Consider the following 22,765-nt stretch of genomic DNA (forward strand, 5'->3'; position numbering starts at 1 on the left):
GACCCTCTTCTGTGCACCCTAGTCAATATTTTGATGCCTTTTCTCTGATATATTATGGGGCTTAAAGCAAATAAAGTAAATTCTGTGGAGCTTGAGTCATTGATCTCCAATACCAATGCACGTGAATCTGCTCAGACATTTCATTGCTATACTACACAATTACTGGGCCAAAATACAATCTGCCCTTCTCCACACCACCTCAGCGGGGCATGATGTTTATTTCAAAACTATTTGGTAGGTCTCCTGGTGAGCACATTGCATAAAACCAGTGACAATAAAATTTCATTCATCTGTTTCTAGGAAAATTGCTTTACAAATGTTGGCGACATTGTTCTCTTATTTTTAATGTAGTCATTATTTAATTAAATATGAAGTGATTTGGACTGATCCAAAGATTTGAAGGATTCACTATAAATATAAGGGTTTTTTAAGCCTATAAGATTTTGTGGTGTTGTAGTTAGTAAAATGCTAATTGTAGAATAAATTTCATATGAATGTAGATTTAGGAGTAGGAATAGATGCATTAACCTCACACACCTACTGCACCATTTAGTAAGATCAGGGCTGATGTAACCATGACAGTACCACAGCATAAAAGCCAGGACCAACAAGCTCCGGGTCAGCAGGCCATCAGACTGCTTAATTCATGCTGACTCTACTGTATTTCTATGTTATATTGACTATCCTGTTGTACATAATATTTACTATAAGTTACTATAATTGCACATTTGAACGGAGACATAACGTAAAAATTTTCACTCATGTATTTGAAGGATGTAAGTAATAAGGTCAATTCAATTCATAAGGGAGTTGACTCTTTTTCTGTTGACACGTGATAACTTTTCAACACTGTCCCTAACCAAGTTTCTTTCTACCTCTCCCTTAAAATATTTAAAAACTTTCCTTTCCACCTCCAACTTTTAAGAGAGTTCTAAAGATGAGCATGGTTCACCTCATCCCTTTCTTAGGTTGATGACTTTTTAACAGTGACCCTTAGTTCGAGATTTTCCCAGGGGAGGAAACATTTCCACATCCATCATGTCAGGATCATTCAGAATCCTGTATGTTTTCCGTGAAGTCCCCTTTTAGTTACTGAGATTGCAACTTCCGTTGGCTTTTTGGGTAATTACCATGTTCAGGTACTATTATGCTCTATTACCGGCTTGTTAGTAACTTATGTTTAAACAATGTAAATTCAGCTTTGCTGATTTTACTGTTTGTGAGATATTCATGCAAAATTACAATACTGTATGAGCAGAAAATTGGGGATACTACCCCTACTGCCAGTTTTCTTAATGGAAAGTGCTTTGATTGCAGGAGCATGAGGCGGTGGAATGCCATGAAATTCATGCCTCATTTCTGTTATGACTAGTTTTATTTCTGTTTAAACACAGAGGGCAGCAGTTTGCACAGCAGATGCAACAGCAAAACCCAGAGCTAATTGAACAGTTGCGGAGCCAAATCAGGAGCCGAACCCCCAGTGCCAGCAATGAAGAACAGTCCTAACAGCAGACAAGGTGAGTGTTGTTTTGACAGCTAATCAGAAATGTGCACACATGTGGAAAGATAACATTTTTGTTCAAGGGCCCTGGTAGTGATTGTAGAAATACATATTGTTTAATTTTTGTTTTTTTTTAATGTGAATACAGAGCAAGTTACAACTGAGGTGACTTTAAACTAGAATGGTTGGGGGGTGGGAATCAAATTAAAGAGGCTAGGCGTGAGGAGGTTAGTTCACTACAGGGGGATGGGAACCAGTGCAGAGAGACAGAGGGGTGTAAAGTGAGGGTAGAAACAAAAAGTACTATGGAGAAAAGTAAAAGTGGCAGGCCGACAAATCCAGGGCAAGCATTAAAGAGGGCCACTTTTCAGCATAATTGTAAAAGGACTAAGAGAGTTGTAAAAGAGTGCCTGAAGGCTTTGTGTGTCAATGCAAGGAGCATTCGTAATAAGGTGGATGAATTGAAAGTGCAGATTGTTATTAATGATTATGATACAGTTGGGATCACAGAGACATGGCTCCAGGGTGACCAGGGATGGGAGCTCAACGTTCAGGGATATTCAATATTCAGGAGGGATAGACATGAAGGAAGGGGAGGTGGGGTGGCGTTGCTGGTTAAAGAAGAGATTAACGCAATAGAAAGGAAGGACATAAGCCGGGAAGATGTGGAATCGATATGGGTAGAGCTGTGTAACACTAAGGGGCAGAAGACGCTGGTGGGAGTTGTGTACAGGCCACCTACCAGTAGTAGTGAGGTCGGAGATGGTATTAAACAGGAAATTAGAAATGTGTGCAATAAAGGAACAGCAGTTATAATGGGTGACTTCAATCTACATGTAGATTGGGTGAACCAAATTGGTAAAGGTGCTGAGGAAGAGGATTTCTTGGAATGTATGCGGGATGGTTTTTTGAACCAACATGTCGAGGAACCAACTAGAGAGCAGGTTATTCTGGACTGGGTTTTGAGCAATGAGGAAGGGTTAATTAGCGATCTTGTCGTGAGAGGCCCCTTGGGTAAGAGTGACCATAATATGGTGGAATTCTTCATTAAGATGGAGAGTGACATAGTTAATTCAGAAACAAAGGTTCTAAACTTAAAGAGGGGTAACTTTGAAGGTATGAGACGTGAATTAGCTAAGATAGACTGGCAAATGACACTTAAAGGATTGACGGTGGATATGCAATGGCAAGCATTTTAAGGTTGCATGGATGAACTACAACAATTGTTCATCCCAGTTTGGCAAAAGAATAAATCAAGGAAGGTAGTGCACCTGTGGCGGACAAGAGAGATTAGGGATAGTATCAATTCCAAAGAAGAAGCATACAAATTAGCCAGAGAAAGTGGATCACCTGAGGACTGGGAGAAATTCAGAGTTCAGCAGAGGAGGACGAAGGGCTTAATTAGGAAGGGGAAAAAAGATTATGAGAGAAAACTGGCAGGAAACATAAAAACGGACTGTAAAAGCTTTTATACATAAGTGAAAAGGAAAAGACTGGTAAAGACAAATGTAGGTCCCCTGCAGACAGAAACAGGTGAATTGATTATGGGGAGCAAGGACATGGCAGACCAATTGAATAATTACTTTGGTTCTGTCTTCACTAAGGAGGACATAAATAATCTTCCAGAAATAGTAGGGGACAGAGGGTCCAGTGAGATGGAGGAACTGAGCGAAATACATGTTAGTAGGGAAGTGGTGTTAGGTAAATTGAAGGGATTGAAGGCAGATAAATCCCCAGGGCCAGATGGTCTGCATCCCAGGGTGCTTAAGGAAGTAGCCCAAGAAATAGTGGATGCATTAGTGATAATTTTTCAAAACTCGTTAGATTCTGGACTAGTTCCTGAGGATTGGAGGGTGGCTAATGTAATTCCACTTTTTAAAAAAGGAGGGAGAGAGAAACCGGGGAATTATAGACCGGTTAGCCTAACGTCGGTGGTGGGGAAACTGCTGGAGTCAGTTATCAAGGATGTGATAACAGCACATTTGGAAAGTGGTGAAATGATCGGACAAAGTCAGCATGGATTTGTGAAAGGAAAATCATGTCTGACGAATCTCATAGAATTTTTTGAGGATGTAACTAGTAGAGTGGATAGGGGAGAACCAGTGGATGTGGTATATTTGGAATTTCAGAAGGCTTTTGACAAGGTCCCACACAGGAGATTAGTGTGCAAACTTAAAGCACACGGTATTGTGGGTAAGGTATTGGTGTGGGTGGAGAGTTGGTTAGCAGACAGGAAGCAAAGAGTGGGAATAAACGGGACCTTTTCAGAATGGCAGGCGGTGACTAGTGGGGTACCGCAAGGCTCAGTGCTGGGACCTCAGTTGTTTACAATATATATTAATGACTTGGATGAGGGAATTAAATGAAGCATCTCCAAGTTTGCGGATGACACGAAGCTGGGTGGCAGTGTTAGCTGTGAGGAGGATGCAGGGTGACTTGGATAGGTTGGGTGAGTGGGCAAATTCATGGCAGATGCAATTTAATGTGGATAAATGTGAAGTTATCCACTTTGGTGGCAAAAATAGGAAAACAGATTATTATCTGAATGGTGGCCCATTAGGAAAAGGGGAGGTGCAACGAGACCTGGGTGTCATTATACACCAGTCATTGAAAGTGGGCATGCACGTACAGCAGGCGGTGAAAAAGGCGAATGGTATGCTGGCATTTATAGCGAGAGGATTTGAGTACAGGAGCAGGGAGGTACTACTGCAGTTGTACAAGGCCTTGGTGAGACCGCACCTGGAGTATTGTGTGCAGTTTTGGTCCCCTAATCTGAGGAAAGACATCCTTGCCATAGAGGGAGTACAAAGAAGGTTCACCAGATTGATTCCTGGGATGGCAGGACTTTCATATGAGGAAAGAATGGATGAACTAGGCTTGTACTCGTTGGAATTTAGAAGATTGAGGGGGGATCTGATTGAAACGTATAAGATCCTAAAGGGATTGAACAGGCTAGATGCAGGAAGATTGTTCCCGATGTTGGGGAAGTCCAGAACAAGGGGTCACAGTTTGAGGATAAAGGGGAAGCCTTTTAGGACCGAGATTAGGAAAAACTTCTTCACACAGAGAGTGGTGAATCTGTGGAATTCTCTGCCACAGGAAACAGTTGAGGCCAGTTCATTGGCTATATTTAAGAGGGAGTTAGATATGGCCCTTGTGTCTACGGGGGTCAGGGGGTATGGAGGGAAGGCTGGGGCGGTGTTCTGAGTTGGATGATCAGCCATGATCATAATAAATGGCGGTGCAGGCTCGAAGGGCCGAATGGCCTACTCCTGCACCTATTTTCTATGTATGTTTCTATGTATATTACATATTCACTAGGTCAGAAAAGTGGATTTAGGTTAATTTGGACAACTGCTAAAGAATGAAACAAATCCAGAAAATAGCTGGGATCACCTTCATTTATTCATTATGATGCTTAATTGGGGCAGGTGACTGTTACCGAATATTTTCTAACATGCGTTAGTCACGTGCACATTATGCGACCGTTGGACGCTACACTAAGAGCGAGCTATTTTAAGTAGCGTCACTTGCGTGTTTGTGTTCAAAATGCAATGATTTTTGTCACTGATAGTTGGCGAGAAATAAGCAGTAAGGCATTTAGGTTTTGCTCACTGTGGTTTTAAGCATGAAGGCTTGGAGAGGCCAGAAATGGCTGGGAGTGAAAATGAAACTATTTCACAACTTCATCAAGTCAGGAGCTACAAAGAATTTGAAGGTATCGACAATCATCTTGAATGTTACAATTAAAATTAAAATTTGGAGAATGTGATTGTTAAAAGCACTGATTGAAAGCAGTCCACTATGTATGCTAGGTGTTTGCACTGATTTTGTTCATTTACAAAAGAACACGTCAGCATACACTGAATCATTTCCTCCATCGATAACTATTAGGAACTGATACACAATTTCATAGTACTGTCATAGCACTGGTGGTGTTCTAATTTTTTCTGTATTTCATTTAAATACACAATTTGTTACTCTGTTAAATGGTAGTTTGTCTTTTTTATATCTTTTTAACAATTTCCATGAAACTTCAGCTAATTGGGACAGCCGCCAAAATGTACTGGTCTCAATATGTCCTAATTAACCATAATCCACTGTATTTCATGATTGGAGGTGAGGTAGCATTCTAGAAGAGACTTTTTAAAATGAGACAAAATAAAGACAGATGATTCTTAATCCCACTGTGAAATTCTGTGAATTTTTGCTTCCTTCCATTTCCCCTAGCAGAACTATAACATACAATTGATGAAATGCTCTAAAAATCCATCAGGAGTTAGGAGTCTGCAAATTCAGAACTTTGAGGCTCTCTGATACTGGCTTGCCTGTGCATTTCTAGTACTTTTATTGCTAACTTGTTCCAGTTTTGTTTCCCTCAGTCTGTTCTGATTTAGATGGTATTGATCAAGCTGGCAGTAAGAGTTTTGCACTGTTCATCTGTCCTGACCCTGATTGCTGCCTAGTGCCTCTCCCTCTAAGCAGCATGCTATTCCATTCCTTCCCTTAACTAAACTGTACAGAAACAAGTAAATAGGGCATTGTTGTTTTAACCATACAGATTCTAGTTCACATGGACAGCTTTTATGCCTCATAGAAGAGGCAGACACTATTGAAACTACATTCAACTACATTGTTGTAAATTTTCTGTTAAACCAAATATGTTTGGCTTAGATTTCTTATATTTTGCTTTTGGATATTTTTAATCTTGCAGGAGGTGTGAGCCAGTCCAACCCTTACTACTACTACCACTAGTTCTTCTGCAAGTCGAGATTATCTTTGCAACCAGGAACTCAAAATAACGATTTCTACTGTCACTTGCATGTTCAGGCGAATACTTGGGGTGAAGAGCCAGCAAGTTGTAAACAAGAAATTGAAAGAAAACTGGGGTTTCAGGCTTGCAAAAGCATCTCATCAACTTTTTGTGAAATTCATCTGTTGAGCTTTCTGTGAATCTCCACGTTTTTTTTAACCAGAATTGTCACAGAGGAATGTCTAGCTGCACTGTCATTTCAGATCATCTGCCAACATACAAGATTCTTTTGTCTTTGGGGGAAAAATCTACAGAACGAACAGTAGTGATTATATACCTCACCTTCTCACAATAGTTGCATTTTTGTTGATAACTGGTACCATTTAGCTGGCAAAGCTTAAGATTTTTTTTCTGTTGGCTGAAATATTTTTCCAGAATTTTAGAAGAATAGACCAGCAAGAGTCAGTGTTTAAATTAATACAACATATGGGATGATTAACATCATGTTTTTCATTCATGTAGATTTTCAGATTTTCTTTAATTGTGTATAAGATTGTATGAAAACGTCACACGTATTTGTGATTAGCTTTTTAAACAAAGAAGTGAACATGATCCTTAAGGTGACCCTGTGACAATTGTTTGAAATATCACTCACATCACCAGCTTGACAGCAAAAATTAACTTCCATTCTGTAGCTGAAATATTTAGGAAATACTTTTACATTGTGGCCCTCAGTGCATGTAAAAGAAAAAGTTAACAGGTTATTAATCAAAATCTAACTGTTCACTGTTATGGTTAAGTTGTTGGCAGTACTGGGGGGTAAGTCTGAAGAAATGGGGATAGGTTGTTGGTCAGAGGTCCCATTTGATAATCTCAACCACTTTAGACTACAGTGGCTGTTCTATATTGAACAATGTCATATGCAGTGTTCTGCCTATAGAGGTAAAATAACTTCAATTATAGCCATTGATTATAACTTGGTTGTAAAAAGGATAAAATTAAATGAAGGTTCTTTTATGTTATATGAACTATTTCCATTAATTTCTTTTCAATTTCCTTATTTTTAAATTCACAACAGCTATTCATGGAAATGTTTTGGTGTCCTCTTTGTGTTCATATATTCAGCTTTTGCAATGTGGATAAAACAACAGCTTAGCTATTTTTGTGGACTGAATCCAATTTAAAAATGCCAGTGAAAACTCTTGTGAAAATTGGATGCATTCAGCCATTAACTTGTATTGGACTTGCTGCTTCACAGAATACAATCCAGAAATTCTGATTTTAAAATTCTTAAAACCCCATGTTATGAAGAATTAAGTTAATCAGTTGCCATAACTTGATTTGTCAAATTCCTTCCTACTTGTAAGTCAGTAATGGTTCCATGCCAAAGTACAGCAACAAAGGGGAAATGCGTAAAACATGCATTGCAGATTCCTCAGATGGAGTTTTGATTGCCAGAGGACCCCTTTTTCAATGTTTCCAGGTTTGAAGAAGTAATTGCAAAAGTTGTACACCCTCTACAAAAAAAATAAATTTCTGGTAGTGCACTGCAAATGATTCTATAAAATGAACTTGTCAATTATCCTTATCCATGGTGTGATGAATTGTTATTATTAGCCATCCTTCCACAAGTTAATACCTAAGCAAGGATGGTAGTCTTCCCATTTATAATAATGAAGGATAGTACTTTCCCATAGAATACTACTGTTCCCAGAATATTCTGCTGATTTAACATTTTTAATGTATTTGAATTGCAGGAACTTTGTACATTGTATTATTTAAATAAAAAGTTTAGGAGGGGCATTGTTCGTTTAATCCACACAAGAATACAGTGCTATCAAACTGTCACCAGTCAGGATCTCGTTAAGTACAACAATAACAGATAAAGTTCTATACAGAAGTTCACTCTGTGTGTTGTGGTGTTTCTGTTTAGAAAATAGTTCCTTTTTGTGTTGCATATAGCTTTGAATCCTAGCCTTGTTCATTTCCACTCCAATTTCAACACATTTTAAGAGGTTGTGAATCAAAATGCAATTTAGAAGGTTACAAATTCTGGTCACACTATAGTAACACACTGAGCAATTTTCAAATTTCATTCCTATTTTGTTTTGCTAAAAGTCTTTAAATTTTACCACAAAAATCACTAAGTCGGGTGCAAGAATTCTGAATGATTTGTTTGTCCACTGCTCCCTCCCAGAGTAAAGGCAATGAAGAGAATAGTGGGATATATGGCATTAAAAAAACAGAAACTATAAATTGTTACATTTTACTAGCATAATGAAGATGAGGAAATAGAGGATATCGGAGCAGTGAAATCTGTTGCCAAGAGATGTGCATAAATCATTGAAAGAAAACAATTTCTGTTTTAAAATAAACATGGATTTCTGGCTTTCATAACAGGTATAATGTCTGCAAGAGCAAATCAAGATACACATTTAGTAAGAACTAATTCAGCCACAGTGGGGCTACTGTGCCCAGTTCTGTGAACCATGCAGAAGAGGGGAGTGCAATTTACTGGATTAATGTTTTGAACGCCTTGCTTCCATGCAGTACCCTTGTTCCATTACGTGGAAATGATTTTCTTTAATGAGAAATTCAATATCTGTTACTTGCATTTTTGTCGAATATTAAGAGATTCAGAATAAAATAACATCAAGGCACAAATCATCAGATGTGATGTAACCAGTAGAACTAGCGTTTAACGGATTTTAGTTATCTGTGTAATCATTCTAATGGCTGTTACTGGTCATAAGTTGAACAAGGTTAAGGAACAGAGTCACTATGTTTGAAGTGCAATCTTTCTGTATTCTTTCGGGACTACTGATAATTGCTGAGCAGTTTCAATGAAATTTGAGTGAGCAAATTAATAGGTAATTTGAAACAATCACCATGCTAGATAAAGAGTCATCTGATATTCCAAAATGCAAGATAAAATATGTATGAAAATTATTTATTGGGAGTCTTTCAATTTAGTTGAAAGTGTATTTTTTAAAAAATTCCTAGATGTTTTACTTTGACCTTTAGCATTTGAATTTTGTACTAAATGTAATCAATTTTTAATATGAAGGGAAATGTTTTAAATTTTTTTACATTTTAATTATTTATTTAGAGATACAGCATGGAACAGCCCAGCAACCAACTACTTAACCCCAGCCTAATCACAGGACAATTTACAATGAACAATAAACATGCTAACTGATGTGCTTTGGAATGTGGAAGAAAACCAGAGCACCCAAAGGAAACTCGTGCTCACTGGAAGAACGTACAAACTTCTTACAGACGACATTAGAATTGAACTCCAAAGTCTAGCACCCTGAGCTGTAATAGCATGTGACTCGCAGCTACACTACCATGGCGCCGCTACCATTTGGTATAATGAATTAAGAATTTTGATTTGTGTATTTGAAATGCAAATTTAGTGAAGGAACAATTCGCCATACAAAAATGCATAATTATGTATGTAGAAATTCACATATCTGCTTATTGAGTCCACTGATGTATATTACATCTGTGTAGTCCATCTAAAAATCTATGTTTCTATTAGGAGTATGAGCAAGCCAATCCTCTGACAATTCAACTACAGCTCCCTTAGTTTTAAGCCAAAACTGCTGGAAATAATTAGCTGACCAGTCATCACCCTCTATGGAGAGCAAAATATATTGTTTAATACAGTGCACAGTAGACAACTTTTAAGTTTGCTGTTTCCAAAAACTAGATGTAAGATGAATTCAAAATCCCACAGTTTAAATAATTATAGGAGAGCACTGTATTCAGTTGTCATAAAACCCATCTATTCCATTAATGTATTATAGAGAGGGAAATATTTCAAACTTACTTGATTTTGTTTTCTTTTTTCCAAAAATTTCAAGCAGTTTTTAAGCTAACAGTTACTTTCTTAAAGCAGTCTATTGACAGAGTGAATGACTGAAGCTGATAAGTGAAACTACAGCAAATTCTTTTTTTAAAAGCAGAGGGATTTTCCAAAAATACAGTGAGTCAAGTACATTATATACATAAAATCAGCCTCAATCAATTTTAGCACAGCAGTTACCAGATGTTACACACAAAGTAATATTCCAGTCATTCCCACCTAGTCGGTAGTGACATTATGTACAACTTTACAAATAGTTCCAGGGGATCTTTACACCTTTAAATCTCATCTTCACCAGCACAGCGTATCCTCACTTTGTCTCCTAATCTACAGAACCAAGGTCACCTTAATCTCAGTTCATAGGTGAATAATGTGGTATCATGCTTCATGTCATTGTTCATTAAAATATACAAGAGAATGAGCCTTAAATTAGAAATCTGCTGAATAAAGGCCTTTTGCCAACCAGCAATAAATTTCCATGACAAAGCCCCAGAATACATGTGGTTGATAAGCCGTTCATCCGAACTCCCCCATGAAAACAGGAATAGAGATACCAAACGAGAAAATCTGCAGATGCTGGAAATCCAAGCAACACACAAAATACTGGAAGAACTCAGCAGGCCAGGCAGCATCTATGGAGAAGAGTACAGTTGACGTTTTGGGTCGAAACCCTGGTCCTAACCTTTTCCCAGCCAGACTATCCAACACATTATTCTTCCAACATTTTGTCAGCGACATGATCCAACCACCAGTCATGATTTGCCTTCCCTAGTCTCTTCTATCTGTAGGGATCATTCTCTCCACAATCCACTTCCTCATCCTCCTCCATCACCAGGAACTTTTCCTCTAGAACTATGGGAGGTGTAACAACTGTCCATACACCTCCCCCATCACCATCCAGCCTCACCTAAACAACTATTCTAAGTGAGATAGATTCACATACACACCCAGTCTTATCTGTTGCCGTCTGTTCTTGAAGTAGCCTCCTCTCCATCTTTGACTCAAAAGGCAGACCATAAGACACAGGCAGGATTAGGCCACTCTGACCATCTAATCTGCTCTGCCTTTCCATAATAGTTGAACTATTATTCCTCTCAACTCCATTCTTTTGTCTCCTCCCCTTAATTTTTGATGCCTAATGGTTGAGGGATAACAACTTCAGGACCTGGTGGTGCAGGTCCTGAGGCTCCTGTACCACCTTCCTGACAGCAGCAGCAAGAAAAGAGCATAGCCTGGATGGTGGTGGTCCTTGAATTTGGATGCTGCTTTCCTGCGACAGTGCTCCATGAAGATGTGCTCAATCATGAAGAGGGCTTTACTTGTGATGAGCTGGGTCATATGTAATACTTCTTGTAGGCTTTTCCCTACAAGGGCATCGGTGTTTCCATACCAGGCGTATGGCTATGATGCAACTAGTCAATATACTCTCCACCACACATCGATAGAAGTTTGTCAAAGTTTTAGGTTACAGGCCAAAACTTCGCATACTTCTAAGAAAGTAGAGGTGCTGATATGTTTTTTTTTCGTAATAGCACCTGAAGTCAATAATCATCTCCCTGGTTTTGCTGATATTGGGTGAGAGGTTGTTCTTGTGGTACCACTCAGCCAGATTTTCAATCTCCCTCCTATATGCTGATTCATCAGCACCTTTGATTTGGCCTTCCACAGTGGTGTCATCAGCAAACAAATATGACATTGGAGCTGTGCTTAGCCTCACAGACATAAGCATAAAACAAGCAGAAAGGGGGCTAAGTAGACAGCCTGATGGTGCACCTGTGCTGATGGAGTTGGTGGAGGAAATGAAGGGTGCCAATCCAAACTGACTGGGGTCTGCAAGTGAGGAAATCAAGGATCCAATTGAACAGGGAGGTATTGAGCTGTAGTCAATGAAGAGCATCCTGATATAAGCATCTTTGCTATCCAGAAGTTCCAGGGTTGAATGAAGAGCCAGTGCAATAGCATTGCTGTTGACCTGTTGTGATGGCTGGCAAATTGGTGTGGATCCAAGTCATTTGTCAGGTAGGAGTTGGTATGTTTCATTACCAACCTATCAAAGCACTTCATCACAGTGGATGTAAGTGCTATTGGATGATAGTTACTGAAGCAGTTTGCCATATTCTTCTTAGGCACTGGTATAATTGAAGCTTCCTTGAAGCAGATAGGTACCTCAGCCAGCCAAAGTGAGCAATTAAAGGTATCGATGAACCCTCCAGCCAGTTGGTGAACATATCTGTTTAGTTCTCAGCCAAGCACCCCATTTGGGCCAAATGCTTTCCACGGGGTCACCCTATGAAGAATACTCTCACATCAGCCTCAGAGACTTGAGATCACAGAGTCATCGGGGATTGTGGGAGTTCTTGTAAGTGCCTCCATGGTTTAACAGTCAAAATGAGCATTAAAAGCATTGAGCTCATCTGGAAGGGAAGCCTTGTTGTCACCTACTAGGTCACTTGGTTTCACTTTGTAGGAGGTGATAGGATTGAAGCCCTGCTACAGTTGTTGTGCATACTTCAGTGATTCAAGTTTGGTCCAGAATTGCCACTTCGCACGAGAAATGGCTTTCCAGAGATTGTACCTGGACCTCTTGTATTTAACTTGGTTGCCAGACCTGAATGTCACTAATCTGGCCCTCAACAGATTGCAGATCTCATGGTTCATCCAGGGCTTCTGGTTAGGGAAGACTGAATGATTTGTGGGGTCACACTCATCTACAACTGCCTGTTATTTCCTCAAAGAATTCCAACTGGTAGGTCTGGCAGAATTTCCCCTTAAGGAAACCATGTTGACTTTGGCTTACTTTATTATGTGCCTCCAAGTACCCCGAAACTTCAACCCTAATAATGGACTCCAATATCTTCCTAACCACTGGCATCAGGCTAACCGGCCTGTGATTTCATTTCTTTTGCCTTCCTCCCTTCTTAAAACAGTGGAGTGACATTTGCAATTTTCAAGTCCTCCAGACCGTTCCAGATCTAGTGATTCTTGAAAGATTATTACTAATGTCTGCACAATCTCTCCAGCTATCTCTTTCAGAAGCCTGGGGTGTAGTCCATCTGGTCCGGGTGACTTACCTACCTTAAGATCTTTCAGCTTCCCAAGTACCTTCGGTTGTGTTTTGTAACTTCAGACATTAAACCAATTCAAACGAACTTATGGGAGTCCAAACGGTGGATCTAACTTCAAGTTTACTTTAAAGGAGGCATGCTGTATCATGTAGTATCATGATGAGGGATGTAATTCATGTATTTTTGCATATGGTCCATAATTAATAAATTTAAAGGAACAAGAATGCTTAATCAAACTATATGTAAATATTAGTGAAATATTAAATACATACTACCTCCTTAGTAATAGCAACTACACCCACTTCTGCCACAGACACTTGAATTTCTGGCATACCACTCGTGCCTTCCATAGTGAAGACTGATGTAAAAGACATTTTAAGTTCATCCGCCATTTCTACCTCTTCAGCATCATTTTCCAGTGATCCAATATCTACCCTCAACTCTCTTTTACTCTATGTATCTGGTATCCTCTTTGATATGAAGCCTAACTTACCTTCATTTTTCATCTTTTCTCTCCTTAGTTTTTTTAGTTGCCTTCTATTGGTTTTTAAAAGCTTCCCAATTCTCTAACTTCCCACTAGATTTTGCTATATTGTAAGACCATATGACAGTAAATTGCAGGACCAGAATTAAGCCATTTGGCCCATGGAGTCTGCTCCACCATTTCATTATGGCTGATCCAATTTTCTTCTCAGCCCCAATCTCCTGCCTTCTCCCCAACCAAGCAAGAATCTATCAACTTCAGCCTTCAATATAAATGAAGACTTTGGCTCCAAAACAGCCTGTGGCAAAGAATTCCACACATTCACCACTTTCTGGCTAAAGAAATTCCTCCTCATCTCCATTCTCTATCCTGAGGCTCTGTCTTCTGGTCTTACACTCTCCCACCATAGGAAACAACCTCTCCACATCCACTCTATCAAGGCCTTTCACCATTCAATAGGTTTCAATGAGGTCACCCCTCATTCTTTTGAATTCCAGTGAATGCAGGCCAGAGCCATCAAACGCTCTACATGTGACAAGCCATTCAATCCCAGAATCATTTTCATGAACCTCCTTTGAAGCCTGTCCAGTTTCAGCACATCCTTCCTATGATAAGGGGCCCAAAACTGCTCACAATACTCCAAATGAACCCTCGCCAGTCCTTTATAAAGTCGCAGCATTACATCCTTGCTTATATATTCTAGCCCTCTTGAAATGAATGCTAACATTACATTTGCCTTCCTCACCACAGACTCAACCTGCAAATTAACCTTTAGGGAATGCTACACAAGGACTCCCAAGACCCTTTGCATCTGTTTTTGTATTTTCTCTCCAGTTAGAAAATAGTCAACACTTTCATTTCTTCCACCAAAGTGCATGACCGTACACTTCCTGACACTATATTTCATCTTCCATATCTTTGCTCATTTTCCTTATCTGTCTAGGCCCTTCTGTAGCCTCTCTACTTCCTCAAAACTATCTGCCCCTTCACCTATCTTCATATCATCTGCAAACTTTGCAACAAAGCCATCAACTCCATCATCCAAATCATAGACATATAACATAAAAAGAATTGGTCCTAATACAGACCCCCGTGGAACACTACCAGTCACCAGCAGCCAACCAGAAGAGCCTCCCTTTATACCCACTCTTTTCCTCCTGCCAATCAGCCACTTTTATCCATGCTACAATATTTCCTGTAATACCATGGGCTCTTAGCTTGTTAAGCAGCCTCGTGTGTGGTATCTTGTCAAATGACTTCCAAAAATCTGAGTACATGACATCAACTGATTCTCCATTGTCTAACCTGCTTGTTATTCCTTCCAAGAATCCCAACAGATTTGTCAGGCAAGATTTTCCTTTGAGGAAACCATGCTGACTATGACCTACTTTATCATGTACCTCCAATTATCCTGAGACCTCATCCTCATCATCCACTGAGGTCAGATTAACTGGCCTATAGTTTCCTTTCTTGTAATTTTCCGGTCTTTCAGAAGCATTCCAGATTCTAGTGATTTTTGAAAGATCATTACTAATGCCTCCACGATCTCTTCAGCAACCTCTTTCAGAACTCTGAAGTGTACACCAACTGGTCGGGTGACTTATCTACCTTCAGACCTTTGTTTCCCAAAAACCATCTCTGTAGTTATGGTAACTTCACACTCTTCATGACCCATGACACCAGGAACTTTCACCATACTGCTATTGTCTTCCACAGTGGAGACTGATGCAAAATAGTTACTCAGTTCTTCTGCCATTTCCTTGTCCTCTATTTCTACCTCTCCAACATCATTTTCCAGCAGTCTGATATCCACTCTCACCTCTCTTTTACATTTTACGTATCTGAAGAAACTTCTGGTATCCTTTTTGATATTATCGGCTAGCTTACTTTTGTATTCCGTTTTTACCTTCTTAATTACCTTTTTAAAAGCTTCCCAACCTTCTAACTTCCCACTAATTGTTGCCCTATGAAATGCCCTCTCTTTGGCTTTTATATTGGCGTTGACTTCATTTTTTAGCCATGGTTGTGTCATTTTTCCTTTAAAATACTTCTTCTTCTTTGGGATGTATACATCCTGTGCCTTCCAATTTGCTTCCAGAAATTCCAGCCATTGCTGCTCTGCCATCATCCCAGCAAGTGTTCTTCGCCAATCAATTCTAGCCATCCCCTCTCTCCTGCCTCTGAAGTTCCCTTTTATTCCACTATAATGCAGATACATCTGACTTCAGATTCTCCTTCTCAAATTTCAAGGTGAATTCTATCATATTGTGATGACTTACCCCTAAGGGTTCTTTTTACCTTAGGCTCTGTAATCAGTTCTGGTTCATTGCACAACACCCAGTCCAGAATAGCTGAGCCCCTACTGGGCTTAACCACGAGCTGCTCTAAAAAGCCATCTCATAGGCATTCTAGAAGTACCCCCTCCTGGAATCCAGCACCAACCTGATTTTTCCAATTTACCTGCATATTGAAAACCCCCATGACTATAGTAGCATTGCCTTTTTGGCATGCATTTTCTATTTCTCATTGTAATTTATAGACCACATCCTCTTTATATGTCTGTATATAACTCCCATCAAGGACTTTTTACCCTTGTAGTTCCTTAGCTCTCACCACAATAATTCAACAGCTCTTTAAAATGATTTGATTTCATTTTGATTTCATTTTTCATTTTGATTTTTTTCCATTTATTTCATTATATGTGTATCCTTGAGTGTTGTGTTCCCAACTACAATCTTCTCACAACATCATACTTCCCGATTTCTAATTATACTACAAAATCATCTATCTTATTCTGTAAATTGCATGCATTCAAATATAACACTTTCAGTCCTACATTCATCACCCTTTTCAATTTTCCACCTTTGTTACACCAATTCATTCTACTGACTGCAATGTTGCCATATCATCTGCCTGTCCTTCCTCACAGTCGCACTACACAATGCATTGACTTCCATACCAATTGCCTGATCCTCAGCCCTATTGCTCTGGTTTCCATCCCACTGCCAAATTAGGTTAACCCCTTCCCAACAGTTCTAGCAAACCTGCTCACAATCCACTTTGCTGATCGGCTCTGCTCTGTTTGCATCGCCACTTTGTCCTTTCTCCAGTTAGTAGAAATGGTTCCACGGGGCTTAGTAGCTAAGCACATGTGAAGGCCAGGAGCTGGACTTGGTTGTCAGAAGCTACTTGAGATGCACGCCATTGGGAGCATTTAATAAGCAGTAGGAACTTGTCCCTATTACCACTCCCAGCTTTAACAACTTAGGGAACCACAATATAAAGCATCTGCTAACATACAAAACTGTTCCACACATAAAATTATGTTAAGGATTTAAAAATAAGTGTTTGAGCAAAGCACGTATGGAATCTAAAGTGGTTATGGTGCACTAAAGTAATTACACCTAGCTGATTAAAACATGAATTGTAATTAATTTTATTTTCATTTTTGAAATGTGAAGATGATTGAATTATTCTTTAAACTTGAAAACTGTAATTGAATTTTACATCCCCTTTACTTGTGTGCTGATTAAACCATGCACTTCTGCCGTGCATAGTTGATTACGTGGTATTATAGTTTTACAAACAGGAGTTAAAACATGTTCTCTCTTACTTTCGTTCTTTGGTACTCAAGTACAGTTCATCGTGTCACAACTTTTCTCTATTTCACATCTACAACAGAATAAAACATTCCGACAAGATTTAAAGAAGTGGGTAGACAAAATGTGAAACTGAGTCACCAAGGAGATTCTACTCCGAGTTTTTGTTAGAGGTGTGAGGCTGAAGGAATGTTACAGAGAAAGAAATTGGATGAAAGAGGCTTAGGGTTGGAATTCCTAAACTCAGGTATGACAATTGAAGGCAGCAAAGAAGATAGAACTGTTGCACAGAGACCTTGGCTGGGAAGGCCAGTGAATGTGATAGACAAAGGGAGATGCAGTGCAATGAACTCTTAGCATTTGTCTGCATGGTGACCATCTGTCTTTCCTCCCACACCACCACCTCCCAACATTATTTGTAACCACAGGGTGGTGCTGTTAGTTGGCTGCCGTCACTTTAGTACAAAGTATTATCATTGTGTTACAATTTTAAATCTGAGTTGTACTTTAGATGTGTTGTAGAAACATAGAAAACCTACAGCACAATACAGGACCTTTGGCCCACAAAGCTGTGCCAAACATGTCCTTACCTTAGAAATTATCTATAGGGTTACACATAGCCCTCTATTTTCCGAAGCTCCATGTACCATTGTGATTTCATCTTGTACTGAAATGTTGATTTTAAGTTTCATTCTGGATTCACACACAAAATCTGAACTGATATTCTAACACTGAAGAAGAACCGGCCATCAAACAGATAATTATAGATCTCTGACAGAAGAGAGACTGCAGATGTGGAAACCTGGAGCATCACACACAGTGCTAGAGGAATTTAGCAGGTCAAGTAACATTTCTGAAGAGAGTTGACAATCAACATTTTAAGTAGGACCTGCCCCTCACAAAGCCATGCTATCACTAATCAGACTATGCTTCTTCAAATGCTCTTAACTCCTGTTTTCAAAATTTCTCTCCAATAGTTTACCCACCACTGATGTAAGGCTCACTAATCTGTCATTCTCAGGATTATCCCTGTTACCTTTCTTGAACAAGGGAATAACTTTTGCTATCCTCCATTCATTTGGTATGACTCCTGTGGCCAGTGAGGACACAAAGATCATCATCAAAAGTGCAGCAATCTTTTCCCTTGCTTCCCATAATGACCCAGATTGTGTCTTATCAGACCCGAGGACTTATCTATCCTTATGTTTTTCAAGAGTTCCAGTACATCCTCTTTCTTAACCTTGACATGTTCCAGCACATTAACCTGTTACACACTGGCCTCACATTCATCAAGGTCCCTCTCACTGGTGAATACTGAAGCAATGTATTCAATAAGGACCTCTCTCACATCCTCTGACTCCAGGCACATGTTTCCTCTTTTATCCCTGGGTCCTACCCTCACGATAATTATACTCCAGTTCCTCACATACAGGTTGAACACCTTGGGATTTTCCTTAATCTTACTTGCTAAGACCTTCTCATGCCTCCTTTTCTAGCTCTCCCAAGTCCATTCTTAAGCTCTTTCCTGGCTACCCTAAAACTCTCAAGAGCTTTACCTGATCTTTGCTTCCTAAACCTTAAGTATGGTTCTTTCTTTCTCTTGACTAGATGTTCCACCTCTCTTGTCAAAAATGGTTCTTTTACCCTGCCATCTATTCCCTGCATCCATGTGACAAACCTATCCAGAATCCATACAAATTTTCCCTGAACAACCTCAACATTTTCCTGAGAACATTTGTTCTCAATTTGCACTCCCAAGTTCCTGCCTGATAGCATCATAATTTGCGTTCGCCCAGTTAAATACTTTTCTATACTGTCTTCCCCTATCCTTGTCCAAGGCAATGCTAAAAGTCAGGAGGTTATAGTCAATGTACCTGAAATGCTCACCCACCAAAAGATCTGTCACGTGACCAGGTTCTTTGCCTTGGACTAGATGCAGTATGGCCTCCCCTCTAGTTAGATCATAAGACCATAAGATATAGGAGCAGAATTAGACCATCTGGCCCACTGATTCTGCTCTGCATTCAATCATGGCTGTTCATTTTTTTAAATCTCCTCCTCAACCCCAGTTCCCAGTCTTCTCCCTGTAACCTTTGATGCCATGTCCAATCAAGAACCTATCAATCTCTGCCTTAAATACACCCAATGACCTGGCCTCCACAGCTGCAAGTGGCAACAAATTCCACAAATTCACCACCCATTGGCTAAAGAAATTTCTCCGCATCTCTGTTTTGAAAGGGTGCCCCTCTATCGAGGCTGTACCCTCTTGTCCTAGACTCTCCCATAATGGGAAACATCCTTTCCACATTTTCTCTCTCTAGGCCTTTCAACATTCAAAAGGTTTCAATGAGATACCCCCTCATTCTTCTGAATTCCAGCGAGTACAGACCCAGAGCCATCAAACGTTCCTCATATGATAACCCTTTCATTCCTAGTTCACCTGTTTAAATATTGTGTCAAGGATCCTTCCTGGACATGTCTAAAAATATCTTCCTCATCTAAACCTCTTGCTCTAAGGAGGTGCCAATCAATATTAGTGAAGTTGAAGCCGCCCATGGCAAAACCCTGTTATTTTTGCACCTTTCTAAAATCTGCCTATTTATCTGGTCCACAATGACCTTTTTGTTTGGGGGGGGGGTGGAATAGAATACCCTTAATAGAATGCCTGCTCCCTTCCTATTTCTGACTACTACTGATACTGATTCAGCAATCTCTCCATGATGTTACACCTGCACCTACACCTCCTCTCTTGCCACCATTCAGGGCCCCAAACAGTACTTCCAAGTGAGGCAACACTTCACTTGTGAGTCTGTTGGGGTCATCTATTGCATCCAGTGCTCCTGGTGCGGCCTCCTCTATATCGGTGAAACCCGACGCAGATTGGGGGACCGCTTTGTCGAGCACCTCCGCTCCATCTGCCAAAACAGACAGGATCTCCCAGTAGCCACCCACTTCAACTCTGCTTCCCACTCCCATTCAGATATGTCCATACATGGCCTCCTCTACTGCCATGATGAGGCTAAACTCAGGTTGGAGGAGCAACACCTCATATACCGTCTAGGTAGTCTCCAACCCCTTGGTATGAACATAGAATTCTCCAACTTCTGGTAATTCCCTCCCCCTCCCTTTCCCTATCCCTATGTCACTCTGCCCCCTCCCCCAGCTGCCTATCACCTCCCTCATGGTTCCACCTCCTTCTACTACCCATTGTACTTTCCCTTATTCCTTCTTCACCTTTCCTGCCTATCACCTCCCTGCTTCCCCTCCCCCACCCGTTTATCTTTCCCCTTACTGGTTTTTCACCTGGAACCTACCAGCCTTCTCCTTCCCACCCTCCCCCCACCTTCTTTATAGGGCCTCTGTCCCTTCCCTCTTCCGTCCTGACGAAGGGTTCCGGCCCGAAACGTCGACCGATCTTTTCCACGGATGCTGCCCGACCTGCTGAGTTCCTCCAGCGTGTTGTGAGTGTTGCTCTCCATGATAGTTCCCCTTTCCGCAGCTGCAGTAATATCCCTAATTAGCAATGCCATTCCCCTACCACTTTACCTCCCTCCCTGTTCCCTTTGAAACTTCCCGGAACATGCAGCAGCTATTCCTGGCCTTGTGTTAGCCAAATCTCCATAATAGCCACAAGATTGGAGATCTGTGCATTGCTCCATGCTCCCAAGTTCATCAATCTATTATGGTCTGTCCACTGCCTATCCTCCATCAACAGTGTCTCAACTTATACAGCAATGAAGAAAGAAAGCAAAACTTACTAGAAACTCACCTTGGCCTCTACCTCATCTCACCAAAGTCTCAGTCCCCGCTCTAACGCTGCCAATTCCAGCAATATGTTTTGGTCAAGATTGACTCACCCCCGCGAAGCCAGGAACTGTAGGTTGGAAACTTACTCCTGGCTTGAAATTCTAGTGCAGCACTGATATATAACAGTAAAGGAAAGGTACATCACATCCGGAGTTTCTCCGGTGAGCGGACGATTTCCCTCCACGCCTCTCTGACGTAGTGGGGAACCACGTACGAGGCAAGTTACAGCAGTGGTTTGCCATTGCCTTCTGCTGGGTGAGTTTCCAAGGAGATCACCAGCTCGTAACCCAGCACGGATGGAAAGTGTGCAGGGGAGCCGGCTGGATTCGAACCCGGGACCGATGCTGATGCCACTACGCCACCAGCCGGGTCATATAACAGTATAATTCCAAAATTCCAGAATCTTCAGACTGCTTGGGTCAGACTGGCTTTATAGACCATTGAATATTACACCTATTAATACCCAGCCCACTTTTAATTTTTAAAAGATTAGCTTTGTCCCATTTACTTTGAAACATACTGTGTGGCTAGGCATAGCTCAAATACCATCTATAAATTTGCTGTTGGTATAATCATTGTTGGTAGAATCTCAGATGGAGACAAGAAGGCAGACAGGAGTGAGATATATCAACTAGTGGAGTGGTGTTGCAGCAACAACCTGGCATTCAATATCAGTAAGATGAAAGAGCTGATTGTGGACTTCAGGAAGGGTAAGACGAAGGAACATATACCAATCCTCATAGAGGGATCAGAAGTGGAGAGAGTGAGCAGTTTCAAGTTCCTGGGTGTCAAGATCTCTGAAGACCTAACCTGGTCCCAACATATTGATGTAGTTGTATAGAAGGCCAGACAGTGACTATACTTCATTTGGAGTTTGAAGAGATTTGGTATGTCAACAAAACCCTCAAAAACTTCTATAGATGTACTGTGGAGAGCATTCTAACAGGTTGCATCACTATCTGGTATAGGGGGTGGGGGGCTACTGCACAGGACTGAAAAAATCTGCAGAGGGTCGTAAATTTAGTCGACTCCATCTTGGGCACTGGCCTACAAAGTACCCCGGACACCTTCAAGGAGCGATGTCTCAGAAAGGCAGCATCCATTATTAAGGACCTCCAGCACCCAGGGTATGCCCTTTTCTCATTATTACCATCAGGAAAGCCTCAAGGCACACACTCAGCGATTCAGGAACAGCTTCTTCCCCTCTGCTATCCGATTTCTGAATGAACACTAGACCCATGAACACTACCTCACTACTTTTTTTACACAACTTAATAGATACATACTTAGTTCTTTTTAATATTATTGTATACTGCATTGTACTGCTGCCAGAAAGACATCAAATTTCACTGCATATGCCAGTGATATTAGGGAGGGAGTGAAGGAAACAAGGCCCTGTTAGCCAAGTGCAGAACCACTGGGATTTCCAAACAACGGATAGAGAATTATCTGAGTTTTGCTGTACAATATACAAGGTACTCTCCATCAAACCAGGCATAGCGGTGTAAATGTTTTGCATTTGTTGAAATTTATTTAATTATTGAGATACAGCTTGCAATAGGCCCTTCCAGACCTTCGAGCTGCACAGTCCAGCAGTCCCCTGATTTTAATCCTAGTCTAATCACAGGACAATTTACAAAGCTACCAACCAGTACGTCTTTGGACTGTGGGAGGAAACTGGAGCA

At 40.6% G+C, this 22,765-nt stretch overlaps 1 protein-coding gene across 2 annotated transcripts in view; it reads left to right on the forward strand.

Moving 5' to 3' along the window:
* LOC140188304 (small glutamine-rich tetratricopeptide repeat-containing protein alpha-like) overlaps window positions 1-17,272 on the forward strand; it is a 64,268-nt gene extending 46,996 nt beyond the window's left edge. The window contains exons 11-12 of one of the 2 annotated variants that reach the window (XM_072244415.1): window positions 1,395-1,517; window positions 9,364-17,272. In XM_072244415.1, the coding sequence (XP_072100516.1) occupies window positions 1,395-1,506 (112 nt within the window). In that variant the 3' untranslated portion in view covers window positions 1,507-1,517; window positions 9,364-17,272. Of the gene's footprint in view, window positions 1-1,394; window positions 1,518-6,215; window positions 8,160-9,363 lie in introns of those variants that run through there. The other variant, XM_072244414.1, reaches the window with a different exon arrangement.
* The last annotated feature ends 5,493 nt before the right edge of the window (window positions 17,273-22,765 follow it).

This window comes from Mobula birostris, chromosome 26, assembly GCF_030028105.1.
Source record: "Mobula birostris isolate sMobBir1 chromosome 26, sMobBir1.hap1, whole genome shotgun sequence".
In the NCBI taxonomy this organism is placed as follows: Eukaryota; Metazoa; Chordata; class Chondrichthyes; order Myliobatiformes; family Myliobatidae; genus Mobula; species Mobula birostris.